This window comes from Mytilus californianus, unplaced genomic scaffold (assembly GCF_021869535.1).
Source record: "Mytilus californianus isolate M0D057914Y unplaced genomic scaffold, xbMytCali1.0.p SCAF_8, whole genome shotgun sequence".
Lineage (NCBI taxonomy): Eukaryota > Metazoa > Mollusca > Bivalvia > Mytilida > Mytilidae > Mytilus > Mytilus californianus.
Window position 1 is genome coordinate 27,159,205 of NW_026262734.1, and position 23,067 is coordinate 27,182,271.

The window sequence follows — 23,067 nt, forward strand, 5'->3', positions numbered from 1 at the left end:
ACCAGGGAACAAAAGCAATGTATAGTTTATTAAAAAAATCGCGAAGACATAATTTATCAATTGAATGTCAATTAGATGTGTTTGATAAAGCCATTTTACCAGTATTACTTTACAGTTCAGAGGTCTTGGGTTTTGAAAATTTGGATGTTTTAGAAAAAGTACACTTGCGTTTTTGCAAGATCATATTAAACCTGAAGCAGACAACACAAAATAGCATTATTGGAGAACTCGGACGATTTCCGATCTCGCTCACAGTTAAAATGCGAATTACTACCCTCACATCTTATGTATTTTTTATGTAAATTCAGTTGTGGCTGTCATCGTTTGCCCATTGAATCGGGCAGATGGCATAAAATTCAAAGAGACGAAAGAACCTGTAATGTATGTGACTCAAATGAAACAGGTGATGAGTACCATTATATACTAGTCTGTAACTTTTTTAGTTTAGAAAGGAAAAAATTGTTACCGCAATATTGTCAAAAAAATGCAAATACTGCAAAATTTAATCAGTTATTCTCATCAACTGATATTATTGTATTAGAAAAACTAGCAAGATTTATTAAACACTGATGTATTATCGATTGTCGTCTCTCCTGGTTAGTTAAATTGTGTTAAACATACACAATTAAATGCATATGTGTTTACGCATGCACTATTATGGTATTATAATTGTATACTAATTTCTCTGTAACATTATGTTTATGAGAATAAAATATTCGTATTCGTGAATCTTTGTGGTTAATTAAATTGATTAAGTTTGAAGTTATTATTTAATAACATATCAAATTAAAACCTTCCTCAAAAAGCGATACAGTTATAACGCTTATTCATTAACATCATTCAAATGGGTTATTTTGAAATTCATTGTCATCAGATGTAATCATGATTACTTGCCAATGTAATCATTAATTCAATTAGTTATTTTGAGAAATGGTGTAATCGTTAATTTGATTTAATCATACAATTGACAAAGTAATTGTAATTTAATCAATTACATCAGAGACATATATACACATATATATGTCTCTGATTACATTGAAAGAAATCAGACCCATCACTGGTGGTCCTTCATTTCTGTATTCTTCGTCTTTTTTAGCCCATTATAATATTCTTTTATCTTCAAATATAGTTCATATTTTAGCCCCCCGTTATTCTCTATGCTTTATTTGTTTCTTTATTTTTCTCTATACTATATTTTTTGCCCATTTTTCTCTATTCTGTAAACCCCACCAAGACCCTCATATAATAAACTATTTTCATATTACCGAACTTTGACTCTGGAATTTTACAGGTTACCTACTCTGTGGTAGGACATCCTGGTACTCTGTCAAGTAAGAGCAACGTAAAGAAGTTAAATAAAGCGTTCTATCGGTACAATTTTGGAAGAAATTTAACTGTTTAATGTTTTCTATACACGACAAAATCGTCGGAAAACAGTAAAAAAAAAAGTAAACTTTCCTCCCAAATTGCACCGATTATATATTAGATTTAATTCTTATTGGTTGCTTTTACTTGACCAAGTACCAAGATGTCCTACCACAAAGTAGTTAACCTGTCGAAAAATTATATAATCCGGAGTCAAAAGTCGGTAATATGAAAATGGTCTATTTGGATTACGATGTCTTATAATTCCCGGAAATAGTTGTGTGCAATTTTCTAAACTTTCAAATGGTAATGTGGCAGACCTTGTATCTTTTCGGGTGATCAGACATTTATGAAGAATTAGAGATCTTCCGAGACGAACGTAAACAAACGTTGACTGCAGCTGATCTGTACATTGAAGTATGTTATCTATTAGAGTTTGACCCGTTGAAAGTTTAAAAATACACATGCACTGTTAAATTTATATTTCATATACACATATAATGGCATCAAATGACCTTGAAAAGTTCCGAACTGAATGGAAAAATGAGCTTCAAGGGAGTAAGGTCATTCCAGATAAAAGAAGAGGACAAGGTTCAATAGCTGTTGATCCTACATTAGCAATCGATATTGTCCTCCCAGAAAATATATCTAATAACCAGAAATCCAATCCAACAAATTGTTCTGAGTGCAGAGTCCACCCAGCTTTTAGAGAAAATAACAAGTGTCATACGTGTTTATTTATCACTAAACAAAATAAAGAACATAAAACCAACACTCAGTTCTACCCGTTCCGAATAGTTGATGGTCTTCTTAATTCAAAAGATCAAATCAAACAAAGTCAAAATCTAGAAACAGAGTTTTTATCAAACACAAAAGTGACAAGCACCTGTGGAAAGAAAAGAAAATATGATGCATTCGGAAATGAAGACGTGAAAGACATCTTTTCGAATAAGCAAGGTCGAAAGGAGGATGACAAAGAGAGCTATTTGGACTTGTTTATTGCTGATTTGGTAAGATATTTTTTAAAGAATTAGTGAATATACAATATAATCATGATAATTTAGTAATCTGTACATTTGTGTATTTATAATTTTTGCCTGCAAATACTCTGAACAATGCTGATATACCAAATATAGAGTTTGTTTGCCATTGGAGGAAATAAATTTGTTAATTTTGTTTACCTGTAAATCTTAAGCATCACAACAACATAGAATTGACACCAAACATCAAAAGTGATTGACTTGCAAATTTCATAAAATAGGATTTTCATATTTTATGTATAAAATGTAACTATGGGAATAGAAAAGAATAAACAGAATATTTTGTCTTCTAAACTGATTATCAAATTAAAGTTATAATCAAAATCAATTTGCTGTTGTTTTTAATTTATTAATTACTATTTTAGGATGAAATAAATGAAATTCCATTTTTTGATCTGACAGTCCCAAGGGAGGTTGCAATAAAAATATTTGAACCTCTTGATCTGAAAGACTTGTGCAGATGTTCTCAGGTGAGTACAATGAATGATACTTATTGATACATGTAATTATGTAGTTATTATTTGGTTAGACAGTGTTAGAAGGTGTCAAAAATTGAAACATTTTCATCCTGATATTGAAAAGCAAGGGTACCAGCGCACTAAAATGATAACCAGTTCACATGTATTGACCAGTGCTATCATTGGTTATTCAGCCTTATTGCTGGTACATGTAATAACAAATTTGGTTGAGGATATCTTAGATGTTCCACTTTCATTTGATGGTTGAGCTCCTTTTATTCAAATCTTGTTTCAAACTGTAAAAATATTGCACCTTTTTAAATTTTGATGTTACATGTATATAAATCTCTTAAAAATGAAATTTAGTTAAATTTAGTTTTAAGATTTTTTTTATTTCAGATATATATATAGGTAACACTAGGCCACCGAAAGCTGAAATATTAGTTCAGTCTAGGTGGCGGAGTGATCTAGAGCGCTGGACACAGTGCAGGCGGTGTTGTCTCGATATCACAATAGCATGAGTTCGAATCCCAGCGAGGGAAGAACAAAAATTTGCTCCGCAAATTTGCAGATTTAACATTGTTGTGCTGATATTCAGAGTAATTATGTATATATATATATATGTAGGACTCGGAGGTGCGATGGGTACACTGAAGTGCGATGGTCACGCTGAAGTGCGATGGTCCACGCTGAAGTGCAATGTTTTGGTATGCCGCTTGAATTTTGTGATGTTTTCAAATACAATGTTACTTTTAAAAATACAACATGGATTCTCAGGCAAAGAAAGAAAGGAATGAAAAAATAAAATGTAACGAACGATTCAAGTCCCGAACAGTTTTGACCAGTACAGGTGGAGGTTACAAAAATATGTTAAACCATTTCAGGCAGCAAATCATGGGGAGCAAAGCAGCTCAAAGATGAACTTGGTCAGCAAATATGCTACTCAGTGTTCGGAAGTATGCCGCAAACTTTTTGCACAATAGATAAAATATATTGATTTAGATAAAATTTTTTACTTCTCTTCAAGTATGCGTCACATGATTTTGTGTGGACAATTTAATGATAAAATTAATTAAAAGCAATGTTTTTGCTATATTAAGTTGATATAATGTTGTTTTATTCCAGAGATAAATCCTGCCTTGTAAGAACACCGGCATTCTAGCATAATTTTATTGTGGTTGCATTGTTAATCTTCTACAACAAGTTTGGTCGAAGTAAACCTGACTGGTCCCTACGTGTACTTCCAAATTTCTCCTCCTCAACGGAGAAGCAGCTAACTTTAAAGTCTTTGGTGGAATACGTGACACATCATGCTATAAATCAAGCATAAATATAATTGGCTAATTTTTACTTCTTGGACACTGTTCCAACATCAGATAAATGGATGAATGATTGTTGGGAGAAATTTTTAAGTTTGTCATGACATGAACAAATTATATTTTATAAAATGAGATGGACCCTGCTTAGTGCTATATATAGACACTTACGCTGGACCTTTTTTTATTGTCCTTGAACACCCTATAAAAAGAGATTTTACTCCACTCAAACCCATTATGCTTATCTGAACCATCCAATCTATTTTCTGACTCAATACTGCAACGTGTAGTTTGACCTGAACAGAAGTTAAACAAGCTTCCAAATGAGAGGCAAGCAGCTACTTTGGTCAAATCTTAATGACGTTATTTCATGCAGCCCATGTATATTTTGCTTTTTACTCAATGTCACAGGAAGACCATTGCACTTCAGCATAACCACCATCGCACTTCAGCGTAGCTTTCAACAAGTTAACGTCATGTCACCCTTGCACTTCAGCGTGTTAACCGACGCACTTCAGCGTGGACCATCGCACTTCAGCATGGACCATCGCACTCCAGCGTGGACCATCGCACTTCAGCGTGACCATCACAGTTCAGAGTACCATCACGGTTCTGAGTCCTACATATATACTATTGTTAAAGCCAGAAACTTGATATCTACATTGTAAATGTCTTTTGGCTGATTTTGTTATTGGGTTACTTCCTCATTGATGTACATGTATACCCAACATCTCCTTTTATTTTAAGGACACATGACATGCAATGAATATTTAAATTTTTTGTGTTGTCAATTTCCTTAATGACTTGACTCATGCTTTTGTTATTTTAAGGTATCAAAGAGTTGGAAGAGTTTAGCGGATGATGAGTTATTATGGTGTAGAATTTGTCATAAGCTTGGTTATGAACAAGATACAGATGCAGTAGAAAAAAGGAAGTGGAAGACAGTTGTTAGACATCATATTGAAGTGGAAAGAAAACTTGTCTATAATTGGAAGGTATCTTGTAACCACATATGTATACCAAAACCATGTTCACTGAGTAAAGGTTTAAGTAGGCATGATAAAAATAAAATGTGTGTACATTTGTATTAAATTTATAAAAGATATATAAAAATGTCATGTATTTATTATGTTTTATGTTATATAAAATTTAGATTGACAAATAAAAATTCCATAATGTTTGTCTTTCAGAACAGATTAGGAAGCTTTACACAGTTACAGCATGTCCATGGTGGAATTTTGTGTGCAGTGAATTCTTCTGGTGATAATATTGTAGCTGGGTAACTATTTCTTCATGTATTAAATAGAACATAATTCTATGGGAATGTTATACATGATAACATTAGAATTTAATTTATTTTGTTTAAATGTATTAAAATTTTAAATGAGATGTATTCCTGTAAAAAATGGTATGCATAGAAGGTTGCTTGATGGACATCATATTCTAATCTAAAATCGAATCTTTTATTAAACATTTTTTATTTTAAATTAGTACATAGAGCAACATACTTTTTATAAAATTGAAAATAATCATGTAAGACCTTTTCACATATGACATCCATTTACTGAATGTTTTACTGAATAAGTTTATGATGATTTGAATATCTTTAAATTGGAATGATACTTTTTATGGTATTTTTATTTTATTCATGTTATAATTGGCATGTCTAATTATTTAGCAAATCAATCCAATGAAAAATCATTTCAATTTTCACTTCAACTGTTTTCTTTTGTTGTAATATTTGATGTCCTTGCAGGTATACCAATGGTGATGTCAAGTTATGGAATGTTTCAGAACAGTTTGATTGTTTGTACCAACCATCTAACACTTCATTGGTCATTAATGAGAACACTGAAGATGGAACAATTCCTAATCATGTGACTCATGTGGGAGTGTCACCTACATTTGTTGTTGCTGCATACAGACAAGGTAAGAACGATACCTAATCATGTGACTCATGTGGGAGTGTCACCTACATTTGTTGTTGCTGGGTACAGACAAGGTAGGAACTTTTCCTTATCATCATGTGACTCATGTGGGAGTGTCACCTACATTTGTTGTTGCTGGGTACAGACAAGGTAGGAACTTTTCCTTATCATCATGTGACTCATGTGGGAGTGTCACCTACATTTGTTGTTGCTGCATACAGACAAGGTAGGAACTATTCCTAATCATGTGACTGATGTGGGAGTGTCACCTACATTTGTTGTTGCTGCATACAGACAAGGTAGGAACTATACCTAATCATGTGACTTATGTAGTGGTTTCAACTACATTTGTTGTTGCTGCATACAGACAAGGTAGTAACTATACCTAATCATGTGACTTATGTAGCGGTTTCACCTACATTTGTTGTTGCTGCATACAGACAAGGTAGGAACTATAGTTATCACATGACTTGTGGACAAATGAAACAAAGTGCATGGAAATTTTAATTTACTGTAAATTCAGAAATAGATGTTTGCATTTATTATTCATGATTGCTATTTTTGATTGTTGCAAACCTAATACTGTCACATTTTTCGCATCAATAAAAGCACCAAATAATTTCTGAAGTAGCAGTAAATGTACCACAAAATTCAAGTACTATGTTTCATGGATAATTCTGTTTCCATGAACATTTTTCCTATGAAGGATTCCTGTGTGTTTTATCCAAAGTGCATTTTAAAGATGGTTTGAATATATTGGAGTTGGTGTTTCTCTTATACATTAAGGTGAAGTATGTCTTTTGCTTATTTTGAAGATGTTGATAATACAATGTTTCTATTTTTCAGGCAATGTTGACATCTGGAAAACAGACGAAGGAGATTGCACTGTACCTGTTCATGTGATAGAATGTCATGATAGACGTGGACTAAGAGCAGTGGGCATCGCCCAACATTCTGATTTAGTGTATACAATCAGTGGCCCATTAGATATCAGTTTTGTACATATATGTCAGGAATGCACAGAACAAGGATTTAATAAGACAAGAGCTATTAATATTATGGATCATGTAAGTTGTATGCATGTTGCATGATATAGGGTGTGGGAAATGTTAAAGTTTATATTTTAGTTTTGTTCAAATTAACATCACTTTCTGTATATGTATTAAGTCACATGGCAGTCAGTTTCATTAATAAAGGAAGAAAACAACGGACTTTCTGTGAAAAGCTGATAGACCTTTTCACATATGTGTACATAAAATTGGCCCATGCTATTTCTGAAAGGGTCAGAGTAAATCTAAGACTTTAGCAGAAGTAGACTACAGTGATCTGTACAGATAAATGTGGACCAAATTCCTAGATCAAATGAGTCAGAAACAACCAGTTAAAATGTTGACTTCTGATTGATGAGAAGTAGTATACTTTCGTTTCTCTTATAGAAAGACATTTAAAATTCAAATCCATTCAAGAAACAGATTGATTGATGATCTATAGTTCATTGAAGATTTTTGTCTGTGGCTAACTTTTGCATTCAGTAATAAAAAAAAAGTATAGCAGAATGATCAGCTTCCACTACAAATTAAAATTGACCACCACTAAATAATGCTGAAAAGTGCTGAAAAGTGGTGTTAAACACCAATTAATCAATCTTCATTGTACAGAGTTTAACACTTATAATTCAAGCATTCTAAGTCAGGATTACTTCCCATGAATTTTTTACTTCAATCAATTAATTTTGAAGAAGAAGCAAAATAAATGACATTTTTTAAGTTAGTGACAAATATATGTACTAAAAAGGGAACTTTTCACAGAATATTTATCTTTTGTGTAATTTTAATAGATTTCTGCATCAACAATTTTGGAGGAACCAGCTGCTTACAGCAAACCACAACTTGTGATAGCCACAAAATTTCATGTGAATTTATATAAAACAGAAGACAGCAATGCTGATATTTTCAGTCATGTGACTAACATCCACAATGTGATTGGCTCACCTGTGACCTGTATGGATGTAAGGTCATCACCATCACAACTGGCTGTAGGATTAGGATCATATGGTGGAGCATTAGATCCATACAGGGTAAACATATTATAACATGTAATTGGTTAATTGATTGTTTATAAATAGGCACCCAATTCTGCCATCTATATCATGTATATGGAAATAGATTTTCTGTTAGTGTTACAAGATCTAGTCATAAAAAGAAGGTCGGCAATCACCAATCATGGAATAAATAGCCAGCAGATGATGTTCAACATTACAAGGAAAACTGGCTTTAAGTTGTATTTTTAAACACATTGTTATTGTATAACAAATGAAAAATGAAAAAATTACAATAAACAGTCATGGTTGCAACAGAAAACAGATATTTTTTTTTCAAATATCTGGTTTCAGTACGAGCCATTTTGTAAAAAAAAATCAAACTATTTTGAGTTATTTTTGATAAATTTTCTGAAGTTGTCAATCTTTGATTTCAATTTTCTCATTTCCTTAGTTTTTCCCCAATATATCAAGGTTGTTCTGACACAGGTGGACTGACGCTTCTACTCTTTGAATTAGCAATAGTTTTCTAGGGGCACTGTAGGTTAAGAATGCATGAAGTCTCTAAATAACAACCCCCTTGGGATGTAAAATTCAAGTTATCTTTCAGACATATTATCAAGAGCAATTAATTGCATGATAAACCTGAGAAACTAAAAAGATCTATTAACTAATAAACAGGTGTCTATAGATCAGATACACTTTAAAATAAATTAACTTTGTATTGCTTTACTGATGATTACTGACCATGAATTTAGAATATGACTGACTATACTTAATTATTCTCAAGATTTCTTTGAGTTATGTCCCTTGAAAGGCAAAATTAATAACTGCTTTTGGTTACTTTTATGATAACCTTTTCAAGTTATGTGAAACTCTAGTAACCATTTTTCAGCCAGACTGATAAAATTACATTATAACAAAAGCTAAAAATGACAAATCTGTTCATATTAGAATTTGATGAATCAATTACCACCTTTTTTTTAATTGAAAATTTTACTGATTTACAAAATGCATAAAAAAATGGTAAATTTATTGAAAAACAAAATTGTACTTTTTTCCTCTCAGGTAAAAGTTTATGATGCTAACAGTGGTAAACTAGTGTCCACTCTATACAACCATACCTGGACAGTTACTTGTGTCAATATAGCAGACAGTCCAGACAATCTTCTGACCACTGGTAGTGGGGATAGAAGGTATGTAGAATGTGGTCAGTATACCCTCTTCCCTATATTATTATCACTTGTAGTTTGCAAAGTACTGCATTGTTTTATTTTGTTGCAATTATGACAGTGTTGTAAATTTAGAAATTTGTACAATGTTTTCATTATTGTGAAAATCATAAAATTGAGAATGGAAATGGGGAATGTGTCAAAGAGACAACAACCCGACCATAGAGCAGACAACAGCCGAAGGCCACCAATGGGTCTTCAATGCAGCGAGAAACTCCCGCACCCGGAGGCGTCCTTCAGCTGGCCCCTAAACAAATATGTATACTAGTTCAGTGATAATGGACGTCATACTAAACTCCAAATTATACACAAGAAACTAAAATTAAAAATGATACAAGACTAACAAAGGCCAGAGGATCCTGACTTGGGACAGGCGCAAAAATGTGGCGGGTTAAACATGTTTTTTGAGATCTCAATCCTCCCCCAATACCTCTAGCCAATGTAGAAAAACCAACGTACAACAGTACGCACAGTAAAACTCAGTTTAAGAGAAGTCCGAGTCCGATGTCAGAATAGGAAACAAAAGAAAATAAACAAAATGACAATAATACATAAATAACAACAGACTACTAGCAGTTACTGACATGCCAGCTCCAGACCTCAATTAAACTGATTGAAAGATTATGTCTTCATCATATGAATATCAGGCACAATCCCTCCTGTTAGGGGTTTAGTATTATACCATCATAAAATATATGAGAAGAACATAACCCGTGTCATACCAACAACTGGTTTTAGATTAAATATGTTTAATTCCGATGCAAAGACCCTATAAGTGAATCAATATTAAAGCCAAAATATGCAATCTTTAATGACCTGACAACAGTATCGTAACTATATATCTTCTTAATAAGTCTGTTTAAAGGTTTTGTTAGCTTTTGAGGTAAATACTGACATTTTTGTGCTTTGTAAAGAATATTACCATAAAAGATTGGATGTGAAATACCCGAACGTATAAGATGTCTGCATGTTGAGTTATATTTACGAATGATGTCCTTATACCGATGATAAAATTAAGTAAATGTTTTGACTAGTTTATGATATCGAAAACCCTGGTGTAATAATTTTTCATGAATTGATAGGTGTCACACAAAAAAAAATCGCATTTCAAACTTTGATAAAATTCTTTGTATTAAGCATTTCCCGAAACAGCAATAATAAAACTTGCATTTGGGTTAATTGTAATAATAAATGCACACAAGAATTTCTGAATTTACAGTATTTTTAAAATTTTACTATTTTTATGACCAGTTGAAAATAAAGCTTCTCAATACACAAAAAACTTTGCAAATAATAATATCAAACTAGCTACACATGCATTTAAAAAAAAGGATAAGAACTTCCTAATTGTATACTGTGTAAAGTCATTTAGAATTTGGAATAATGTTTTAAAATATTTGTTATCCCACAAATAGCGAAATACTATTTGTATTGATTCAAAATTATTCTAGCTTTTCTTTTGATTGCAACCACAATTCACCAAAAAATTATTTCATCAACTTCGATAACAATTCTTAAGTTTGTTACTTTATAAATAATATTACCTTAAAAAACTGGATGTGTAAAAGAGGTGTAAAATATACATCCAAAACAGTTGCTAATAAAATATGTCCCTTTTTGTAGTTAAATATAAAAACATTTAAGATAATGAAATACAAAAATATATTTTGAGGTAGCAATGTAAAACATTATCGCTTGCTTTTTGTAGCCAGATATTTCTATGTTTTCAGAGTACGGGTATTTGACTTGAGGTCAGAGAATATGACACACTTACTGTCTGGTCACTCTAGCCAGGTTAACACAGTACAGATGGATGATATTAAGATTGTATCGGGTGGAGATGATGGATTTGTTAGAGTGTGGGATCTAAGGATGACAAAGAAACTCTGGGAAATACATAACAGGTAAAAAAGCTGTGATTATGAAAATTTTCATCAACTTTTTTATACGACCGCAAAAAAATTTTGTGGTCGTATATTGGCATGACGTTGGCGTCGTCGTCGTCGTCGTCGTCGTCGTCGTCGTCGTCCGAATACACATTGGTTTTCGCACTCTAACTTTAGTTTAAGTGAATGGATCTCTATAAAATTTTACCATAAGGTTCAATACCACAAAAGGAAGGTGGGGATTGATTTTGGGGGTTATGGTACCAACAGTTAAGGAATTAGGGGCCAAAAAGGGGCCAAAAATAAGCATTTTTGTAACTTCCAGACATAACTTGTGTGTTAGTGTATGGATCTCTCTGACATTGTACCACAATGTTCCATATCACAAAGGGAATGCTGGGATTGAGTTTGGGGGTAATTGCCTCCAAATTTTAGGAATTAGGGGCCAAAAAGGGGAAAAAAACAAGCATTTTTCTAGTTTCATGACAATAACTTGTGTGTAAACGTATAGATCTCTCTGACATTGTACCATAAGGTTCCATATCACAAAGGGAATGCTGGGATTGATTTTGGGGGTAATTGCCTCCAAATTTTAGGAATTAGGGGCCAAAAGGGGCAAAAAACAAGCATTTTTCTAGTTTCATTACAGTAACTTGTGTGTAATTGTATGGATCTTTATGAAATTGTACTACAAGGTTCCATATCACAAAGGGAAAACTGGAAGTCATTTTGGGGGTAATTGCCCACAACGTTTAGGAATAAGAGGCCAAAAAGGGGCAAAAAATAAGCATTTTTCTAGTTTCCAGACAATAACTTGTGTTCAAGTGTATGGATCTCTCTGAAATTTTACTGCAAGGTACCAAACCGCAAAGGGAAGGCTGGGATTAATTTTGGGGATAATTCCCTAGAAATTTGAGGAATTAGGGGCCATAAAGGGGCAAAAAAACAAGCATTTTTATAGTTTCAGGACAATAACTTGTGTGTAAGTGTATGGATTTTTATGAAATTGTACTGCAAGGTTCCATATCACAAAGGGAAAGCTGGGTTTTAGTTTGGGGGTAATTGCCCTAAATGTTTAGGAATTTGGGGCCAAAAAACAAGCATTTTTCTTTTTTCCAGACAATAACTTGTGTTCAAGTGTATGGATCTCTCTGAAATTGTACAGTTCATACATGTGAATCTCCCGACGGGAGTACAATAATCCGTTTTCAGGGGTCTCCTCCCAACCTCCAGTTGAAGACAAAAAAATCCCGTGTATGAAATATTTCATGAATGAAAAATTTCAGCCCAACATATCTGGTGTAACTGACATTACTGAAGTTATATTTTACCTGTAAATCAATTTAAATGCATAATTATATGGCCTCACTTGTCACCTTGGGTGTCAAACATACTGGTAATAAACGATTTTTACCTCAGGCTAACTGCCGTTGTGAAATAAAACTTTGTTTATTTTAAATGAATGTTGGGTTACTTCCCTTGATTTATCCTGTTTTAAGTTATTTTCCTTTAAATAATGTTAATTTTTAAAAGAATATAAATAAAATATAAATTGAACAAATAATCATAAAAGGATGGTAATTAAATGATTTTAAATGTTTTAGGACAAATAAAAAAATAATAATTTGAAAATTATTTGAGGGTTCTATACTTCCTTTCAAGGCTTAAATTGAAATTTATATAATAACTATGACCACTGATCACAGTTTGAATGTGATACTAATATGCATCAAAAATAAAAATAAAAATCTACTTGCATAAAGATAAAAATAAAAGATCTACTTGCAAATAGATAAGCAAATGTTCTGATTGCAATGAATAATGGGAAGAAAGATATGACCTAAAAAATTTAAAGAACATACTGAAAAAGAAGAATGTTAGATTGAACAAGTTGAAAGTTTAAAAAGATAGAGAAAATTTATAAATACAAAGGTACTATAAACATAATACATTCGAATGGAAAGTTGAAGAAAACACACTTTAACAGACAATTTCTACAGCACACGGTTACATTTACGACAGAATTTATGTCGATTAAAAACATCCTGATCTGAGTCCTAATCTCCAAAACTCCTGATCTTAGTTTCACAGTCCATCATATGTATGTGTACTGCAAGGTACCATACCACAAAGGGAAGGCTGGGATTGAGTTTGGGGGTGATGAATCATAAGGGGGTTCAAAAAATTTTTGGGGGGATTTTTTTTTCCTTTTTTTCTTTAAAATTTTCCATTTTAAATTGGTTATTTCTGATTTATATATAAAAGCAAATAATAATGATATGGTTTGAATAGATAAATTAAAAATTTTTAAGTTCTTAGACCACATTTATTCTGTGTCAGAAACCTATGCTGTGTCAAATATTTAATTACAATCCAAATTCAGTGCTGTATCAAGCTTGAATGTTGTGTCCATACTTGCCCCAACTGTTCAGGGTTCGACCTCTGCGGTCGTATCAAGCTGCGCCCCAGCGGAGCATTTTATTAGCTAATGATCTTAAATGAAATAGAAATTTACACTTTCAAAAACAGTGATATAGGAAAAAAACCATGTAGGATGGGATTATTATTATCACCAGGATAATAGTCCTTTGCTAAATTCTGTAATTAACCTTGTAATTAGAGATCCATTTGTACAAATTGTTTCCCTTAGGATGGACATAGATTTTTGTTGACAATAAAGAGCTAGCAGAAAAAGCAAATCTATCTGTGCATATTGTATGTTATCATCAAATCTTTTAATTAGATTTAATCTTTCGTTAAGCTGAAAACTTTTGATATCAATATTATTTTTTTATTGAAAATTTTTTAAAACCCCTATATATCACTTTCAACTGATGCCATGGGCAGCTGCCGATTTTTTGTTTGTTTGAAAGAGGATACATGCTATGTGCAGTGTATACTTAGAACTTCACGGTGGTCAGACTTATTGGTTGAATGATTCTGTACAGCTAGAAGTTGAAAAACTACCTAGACAACTGAACAACCAAGTGACCTACTTAATTTGCTGATTATTCATTCTAGTTGAAATACATATTACTAAAAACCATTTATAAGATATTAGACCATTGTCTTCCTTTAGTTTCTTTGTTATCTTTCAAAAGTACATGATAGATCACACATCTTGCACAAAAAGTATACATTGTACTGTAAATTCAGAATTTTTTGCATGTACATGTATTTATTATTGCTTATGTTGGACAAGGGACACAATTGGTAGATTGATTATTGAGATTTCAGGAAACGCCATATACAAATAATGCTTTCAAAATTTGAAAAGTAAGTTTTTTAAGTTTTACCAAATGTATCCTATGGCAAATTTTGCAATGATTAAAACATCACAAAAAAATTCAGAATTTACAATAGATGGTAAGTAAGTGGCCAAAATGTCTTGAAAATGGTTGTTTTTCCTTTTGGCATGTTAACACAAGATACTTTTTGCTAATTTCTAATTTTCAATCTGCACCTTAGAGGATGAGGCATCTATAGCAACAATATATCTTATTTCATATAACATCTGTGCATTTAGCGCAGTCAAAATGAATTAAACATATGAAACTCCGATTTTTACAGTCACTGGCAGTATGAAGCCTTATTTTTTTATCCATGATTCATGAAAGAATGCAGGTTCTCTGAAGTTTATCTCATCAGCTTCAAATTCATATTTATTGATTTTTAACCAAAATATCCATATGAAACATTTTTATACGACCGCAAAAAAAAATTTTTGTGGTCGTATATTGGTATGACGTTGGCGTCGTCGTCGTTGTCGTCGTCGTTGTCGTCGTCGTCCTGCGTCGTCGTCCGAAGACACATTGGTTTTCGCACTCTAACTTTAGTTTAAGTGAATGGATCTTTTTGAAATTTTACCATAGGGTTAAATACTACAAAAGGAAGGTTGGGATTGATTTTGGGGGTTATGGTACCAACAGTTAAGGAATTAGGGGCCAAAAAGGGGCCAAAAATAAGCATTTTCTAGTTTCCAGACAATAACTGCGGAACAGTGTATGGATCTCTCTGAAATTATACTACAAGTTTCCATACCACAAAGGGATGGTTAGGATTTGCTTTGGGGGGTTATGGCTCAAACCGTTTAGGAATTAGGGGCAAAAAAGGGGGAAAAACAAGGTTGTCCTGGTTAATGGACAAATACTTTTAGTACAAAACATAATTTAAAGCTGTGTAAGGGAGATAAATCAAATACATTATTGAAATTATCTCCCTTACACTGCTTTTAAATTATGTATAAAGTAATGGTTAATGAACAATAAAGATAATTTAAAACAGTGTAAGGGAGGTAATCCAAATACAACATTTTGGTTACTTCCCTTACACTGCTTTTAAATTATGTTTAAAGAAATGCATATTTATAAAGGAAGACCAGTAAAAATATCTGCAAATGTTGCATCATTTTATTTTACAAAAAAATCTATATGAAAGATTTGACACTATACTTTTAATTCTATTATAAAATAGATTAAGTTAGCACTATGGTAAAATTAAATGGGTAATTATGGTTGCCAACTCCATTGGAAATTTGAATTGAGATTATGACCATATCTTGAGGGAAAGAATTTTTTTGGGGAAAAAAGAGGGGGATAAAAAGAAATTGTGGGGGGTCAATTTTTTCTCATTTCAGATTTCAGAAATTAAAAAGAATTATTCTTCAAATATTATTTTTTTTTCAAATTTCAAATATTGAAAAATTTCAAGAAGTAATCTTTAATTGCACAGTATGGCACATTAGATTTGTAAAATCTTTGATCACATTTATTTATTTGTTATGCTGAATCTAACAGTGTATTTAGATTTTTAATTGTGGGTCCAGTTTTCAAAATAGTATACATTAAGGTCCAAAGGGTCCAAAATTAAACTTTGTTTGATTTTAGCAAAAATTGAATATATGAGGTTCTTTGATATGCTGAATCTAAACATGTATTTAGATTTTTGATTTTTGGCCCAGTTTTCAAGTTGGTCCAAATTGGGGTTCAAAATTAAACTTTGTTTGATTTCAACAAAAATTGAATATATGGGGTTCTTTGATATGCTGAATCTAACCATGTATTTAGATTTTTTATTTGTGGACCCCGTTATCAAATTGGTTCATATTGAGGTCAAAAGGGTCCAAAATTAAACTTTGTTTGATTTCATCTAAAATTGAATTATTGGGGCTCTTTGATATTCCAAATCTAACCGTGTATTTAGATTTTTAATTTTGGGTCCTGTTTTTTAAATTGGTCTACATTAAGGTCCAAAGGGTCCAAAATTAAACTTAGTTTGATTTTAACAAAAATTGAATTCTTGGGGTTCTTTGATATGCTGAATCTAAACATGTGTTTAGATTTTTGATTATGGGCCCAGTTTTCAAGTTGGTCCAAGATAGGGTCCAGTATTTAAACATTGTTTGATTTCAACAAAAATTGAATATATGGGGTTCTTTGATATGCTGAATCTAAACATGTATTTAGATTTTTGATTATGGGCCCAGTTTTCAAGTTGGTCCAAATTGGGGTCCAAAATTAAACTTTGTACTGAGCTCAAACAGGTTAGAAATACTCTGCAACGTCTTACATTCAATCTGTTTGTAAGCATTGTAAAAATAAATTTTATATTTTGAAACAAAGTATAAAGTAAAATAGCAAAAATACCAAACTTCAAGGAAAATTCAAAACGGAAAGTCCTTTATAAAATGGCAAAATTAAAAGCCGAAATACACCAAAGGAATGGAAAACAACTGACATATTCCTGACTTAATACAGGCATTTCCTCATGTAGAAAATGCTGGATTAAACCTGGTATTATAGCTAGCTTAACCTCTCACTTGTATGACAGTCGCATAGAATTTCATTATATTTGACAACAATGTGTGAGCAAAACAAACAGACATAATAGGTAAAATTGTCAAAATTGGGGTACAGCAGTCAACATTGTGTTATAATTTTAATCACTATAAAAACAAATAACTATTTCAACCCGAAAAATAAAAAAAGGCATATAGACTCTCTATAGACAAAGTACATAAGCAAAAATGAAAGACAAGAATACAAAAAAATACTATAGCACAAAAATACAATGTCGGGATGTATAAATACTGAGCCACGCCAAAAGTATATTAGCAAAAAAGGACTAAACAGTAAAGGTTAAAAATAAAAAGAACACTATAACACGTAATTAGGAGGATAAACAACGTTGGTACCTAGAATCTATACTTCAAGACCATCATGTATTATTTGTGATATAGTTATTCTATATTTAATTGATTGTAGAGTGTTTAAATCATTGCATTTTCCTATAGCAAGTATTTAAGTTTATATTTAAACTGTATACCTATTAATTCTTTTAGACATCCAGTAAAGCATTGTCATTTTACAAAAGACAGATTGATATTAGGGAATGTGCCAACCAGTAAGATGCCGTTTGTTGATGAATTTGAAAGTGTTACACACAGAAGGTAGGGAAAATGTATGGTTACTTGTAAATTGTGTTATTAGCCTCACTTTAAAAAAATATTGAAATAAAATTCAATACCTTACATTAGACAAACTGTAGAGAAAGCTGATGAGTTTGTGTTTGCCGGTAACTATTATAACCAGAAAAACCTAAACAACTGTCAGAAAGCAAATAAGACATGTTAGCAGAGTTTAAATGAAGCAGTTAAGTTGTGAAAATTTATAGGAAGGATATATAAATCAGTGTTCCAGCTAGGATTTGAAAATAGAGGGGCGCGTTTTTAAAAAAGGGCACTTTAGCGCGTTCTCACTGAAAAAAATCAAATACTTAATATTACCACATAATGAAATATTTTTAGCAAGCATGTAGCTAAGTTAAATACTCTATACTATTACATACATTGAAAATTGTGTAGGTTTGGTTGTGAATTTAAATAAGAGTGTCAATGAGACAATTGTCTTTATTTCGATCTTGAGAAATAGATTAATTCAACAAATAAGTTTGTTAATTCAACTTTGAAAGTTTATTATCAATTTAACAAGCATCTCCGTATATTTCATGTTGAGCGTATCTAATAATATCAATAAGTTTGTCAAAACGGATTTCAATAAGAAAATTGATACAAAAATCGGACTTTCGAGAGCTCCGTAATCGGCACAATAATAAATTAATTCAACTTTGAAAGTTTATTATCAATTCAACAAGCATCTCCGTATATTTCATGTTGAGCGTATCTAATAATATCAATATTAAAGTTAGTCAAAACGGATTTCAATTAAAGAAAAATGATATAAAAATCGGACTTTCGAGTGCTCCGTAATCGGCGGAATTTACAATAGAAGAACAATTGCGATATCTGATAGAAACGTTTCTTCTTCTCGATTTTTCATAAAAGTAAAGAATTAAATTATTTTTTTACCTTTGATGGTCATTATTCTTGAAAAAAGATGTAATAGACTGGCAAGTTTTTGATATTTTCTTCTTGTCATTTTCGAGTTGGTCAACTTTTCTTTTTTTCGTCGGCATTTTGCGTGTTGACGATTTACAATATACTATTGGAATGATTCTTTTTTAACGAATGTTATTTTATAAATAACAAATACAATAGAAATGGACATCGTTCACATTTATTTTATAAATTCTATTTTGCATCGTCAGGTGTTAAAAAACAATTCATTTAACTTGGATGTTTGGTACTTCCGGGCAAAGGGATTAGACAGGGTCGTAAATTTCACCTGATTAAGTAATTGACTCTAATCAAATAGGTGATTATATACAGGTAACAAGTGTCAACAATTTTGATCTGTTGTCTTAATGAAGTGTGTGTATAAAGAACTCAACAAAATGGCGACGATATGAGGAAAAAAGATCGTTTTTTTAAACTTTTTTCAAAAGGGCACAGAGGGGCGCAGGGGCGCTTAAAAAAGGCAGAGGGGCGCAAAATTTCGGGGGCGGGGCGCGGCGCCCCTCCATTTCATGCTAGCTGGAACACTGTAAATTTTGGTCATGTTTTAGATATATTTCATTTCTGACATTTATAGCAAGTGGATTATAGTTTTGTTTTCCACTTTTCCACTTTTAGGGGGTCAAATAATATGGAAAAAATAATAATGGTGTGTAAAATCAGAGCATTGCTTTGTCCTCTTTAAATTGTTCTTTATACGACCGCAAAAATTAAAAAATTTTTGGTCGTATATTGGTATCACATTGTCGTCGTTGTCAGCGTCGTCTGAAGACAGATGGTTTCCGGATAATAACTTTAGTATAAGTAAATAGAAATCAATAAAATTTTAACACAAGGTTTATAACCACTAAACGAAGGTTGGGATTGATTTTGGGGGTTATGGTCTCAACTGTTTAGGAATTAGGGGCCCAAATAAGCATTTTTGTAGTTTCCAGACAATAACTTGTGTTAAAGTGTATGAATCTCTCTGAAATTATACCACAAGTTTCCATTCTACAAAGGGATGATTAGGATTGACTTAGGGGGGTTATGGCTCAAACCATTTAGGAATTAGGGGCAAAAAAAGGGGACAAACAAGGGTTTTTCTGGTTAAAGGAAAATTGAGACAATTTAAAAGCAGTGTAAGGGAGGTTATCCAAATCAAAATCCAAATCAATTTAAATAACAATGTTTGATTACCTCCCTTACACTGCTTGTAAATTATGTATTAAGAAATGATGATTGTCTGAGATACTGACCATAACTTGAGGGAAAGAATTATTTTTTTGAATAAGGGAAAGGGGGGAGGTGAAAAAAATTGGAGGGGGACAATTTTTCTCATTTCAGATTTCAGATATTAAGAGAAAATTTCTTCAAATATTTTTTTTTGGGGGTTAATATTCAACAGCATAGTGTATTGCACAAACGCATAAAAAACGGGATAAAAAAAATTTTTTTTTAGGGAGGGGGGGTCAATTCGCATAGTGTATTGCACAAAAGCAAAAAATTGAATATAAATTCAAATCATATAACCAATTTGAAGTTCTTTGACTACAGTTATTCAGTGTCAGAAACCTATTATGTGTCAAAAATTTAATTACAATCCAAATTCAGACCTATATCAAGCGTGAATATTGTGTCCATTTTGGCCCCATTTTTCAGGGTTGGACATCTGCGGTCTATCCAGCTGCACTCAGCGAAGCAATTTATTTTTATTTTGTCTTATGTGCCCAAAAAGCATATGCAAGCATGCATGTCCAAAAAAAATTGCATATGACCATTAACCTTTTAAATTGCTTAATTTTAAAGCAACCTTCAAGTGAAAGGATTTAACATATATTTAAGATTATTTCCAACATTTGAAGAACATGGAAGCGATGTACTTTAGCATCATTAAAATTTACTAGACAAAAGATAAAACAATGATCTTCTAATTACAGATACAGGGGTTCTATTCAAATTTATGATTTCTCTGTGGACCAGACGACACAAGGAGTACCTGACATCTGTCTGTCAACATATGATGAACCAGAAGCCTCACATTATAACATTAGTTTAGCCATGCCTTACGATAAATTATAAGAAGAATTGTAGATACAAGCTAAGTCTCTGTGTACATTGAATGGATATGATAAAGGGGCATAACTCTATAGTCATAAGATGCATCACAGTACAATATCATCCTGATGAAATATGACATCTCTATTACAGTGAAAAGATTTACTAATGTTGGAAACTATCTGAAGTATTGACATCACAATGTTTGACAATTAAAGATATTTTCTGAAATAAAAAATATTTTTAAAATCATCAAAACATAAAATTGTATGGAAATCAAGATTTTAAATGTAGCAGAGCTTTCTATCATAGGTATATAAATCATGTTAATGAAATATTTGTAATTCATTGTATATATAGATACTTTGAAAAAACCTTTAGTATTTTTAAACAAACAACAAGTATTCACACACAAGTTTTTATTGAATGTATCTTTATTATACTTGTAATATACTGCCGATTCATTATTTAATTATTCACCATAATACAAATTTCCTATATGCTTGAAGAAAACCACAAAATGAAGTATTAAAGAAATTACAATTTTTCCTCAAAATTTGCTCCAACTGAAAGTATTGAATCTGCAGTATTTATTGATTGTTATTTATTTTTAGTTTTATACAAAATACAAGTATAATGTAATGAAAATAAACATTATAATTGTGAAGTTAAAATTGGTTTAATTCTAGATCTGTTTTCTCCTGACAATCTTTTTACAATAAAACCTTCTAAACTAGAACACAGTCTAGACTCACAACTTTGTTTGGATAAGACAAAGTAGGCAGTTTTCTCTGGAAAAATTACAACTTTGTAATAAAGTAATTATCAGTGTAACTATAGGTCAGCATACAGCTTTGATTGATGAGCAAAAATCGACTGCATAATAAGCTATTAAAGACCACGAAAAGGCAAATATAAAACAATTCAATCGAGAAAACCAAAGATTTATGCATAAAACAAAAAACAAATATGACAGTAGCCAATGACAACCACTAAAATCATACATTTACTTTAGTTTAGATAGCTTTTCAGTAATATTAACCTTATACGATTCTCTACCACTTAATGGTGTGTGCAACTATGGCATATAATGTTATCCATGTCATCATGTTCTAGAATACAGCCCATACAAACATGCTTCTATGTCATTTGGTCTCTGATGGAAAGTTGTCTCATTGGTAATTATACAACATCTTCTTATTATACACCTATTTATAGGACGTATTATGGTATACCATTGTCCGTCTGTCCGTCCATTGTCAACATGTTGGACAATAACTCAGAAACGCTTTGAGCATTTTTCATGAAACTTTGGTGAATTGTTTATATCTATTGACGTGAGCTCCCTTTCGATTTTTAATAATTTTAGATTTTAGGTTTCTGAGTTATGAGGTTTTATTCATTAAAAAAGGGGAATTTTCCAGTTCTTTATTTTTATATTGGCAATCATACCACATTATATTGAAAAAAATGTGAGTTTTATTTATCTTTGAAAGTTACAATGATTACCTACTAATTATGTTTGTGTTTTTTCTGTTCTCTTAGATAATATATATGAAAATTAAAGTCTTTTTGGCCTTTTATTTTAAGTACCACTGATAAGTCTTAGGTCGACCAAATATCGTATATCGGGTTTTTTTTCGCTTGTGTTCAATTTTCAATTTTTTAGCTAGCTAAAGAAACGCGAAAATTTTACCCTGCGTAAATTTCCTTGCTTATACCAATATTATTAAAATTTGAAAGTTTTACACGTTATAATGTTAATTATGGAGTCTTTTGTGTTGTTCAACAGATCATAAGAATGAGCATACTTAATTAAAATCTTTGTTTTCATAATAATTAAATTGGCTTAACATACGTTTCAAACCTTATGACAACACAGCAATCAGATGCTAATAATTGACGAGCTATTGTATTGATATATGTCATATCCCAAACAATTGGCATTTAATGTAAAAATATAATAAAATTAATCACATTTACACGGATATTTGTATATCTGTATTCATCGAAACCTTAAATTTTTAGCATGTCTCAATGTGAATAATTTACGTTCCTTAAAATTTCTCTAAATTGTGTACTTTCGTTTGGTTTACTCGTATATATTTGTGATGATTACCTGTCAGTCAATCAATTTTGTGTTACTTGCATCTTTAACAATGCGATACAGTTATATTTTCGCGTGTATTTTCCCATTCAGCGAAAATTATACAGTGAAAATTTACCCTGCCCATTTTGTCATGAAATCGTGAAAAAAAGCAGATGCAAAAAAAAAACGATATACGGTATGTATATGCGGTACTTAATACAATTATAAGCCAGGGATCTAAGGAACTTTGGTGAGTTTTTCATATAT

The 23,067-nt window shown here is 31.7% G+C and overlaps 2 protein-coding genes across 2 annotated transcripts in view; both read left to right on the forward strand.

Moving 5' to 3' along the window:
- The first annotated feature begins 1,699 nt into the window (after positions 1–1,699).
- Positions 1,700–23,067, forward strand: part of LOC127711326 (electron transfer flavoprotein beta subunit lysine methyltransferase-like) — a 50,143-nt gene continuing 28,775 nt past the window's right edge. The window contains exon 1 of the mRNA XM_052217324.1: positions 1,700–1,782. The gene's annotated coding sequence lies outside the window, so the exon portion shown is untranslated. The remainder of the gene's footprint in view (positions 1,783–23,067) is intronic.
- Positions 1,782–22,136, forward strand: LOC127711321 (F-box/WD repeat-containing protein 8-like). Its single transcript, XM_052217317.1, has 11 exons — positions 1,782–2,375; positions 2,771–2,875; positions 5,010–5,174; positions 5,370–5,458; positions 5,936–6,108; positions 6,954–7,174; positions 7,945–8,184; positions 9,214–9,341; positions 11,108–11,281; positions 17,604–17,711; positions 20,594–22,136. The coding sequence occupies exons 1-11, from the start codon at positions 1,866–1,868 to the stop codon at positions 20,733–20,735; spliced, it is 2,055 nt and encodes a 684-aa protein (XP_052073277.1). The 5' UTR covers positions 1,782–1,865; the 3' UTR covers positions 20,736–22,136.

What these genes read in the sequence shown, in the direction of transcription:
- LOC127711321 (XM_052217317.1), top strand. Translation starts at nt 1,866, where the DNA reads ATGGCATCAAATGACCTTGAAAAGTTCCGAACTGAATGGAAAAATGAG. An exon ending in ACTTGTGCAGATGTTCTCAG is followed by an intron (nt 2,876 to 5,009) that starts GTGAGTACAATG and finishes TGTTATTTTAAG; the next exon opens with GTATCAAAGAGTTGGAAGAG. An exon ending in CTCTGGGAAATACATAACAG is followed by an intron (nt 11,282 to 17,603) that starts GTAAAAAAGCTG and finishes TAATTCTTTTAG; the next exon opens with ACATCCAGTAAAGCATTGTC.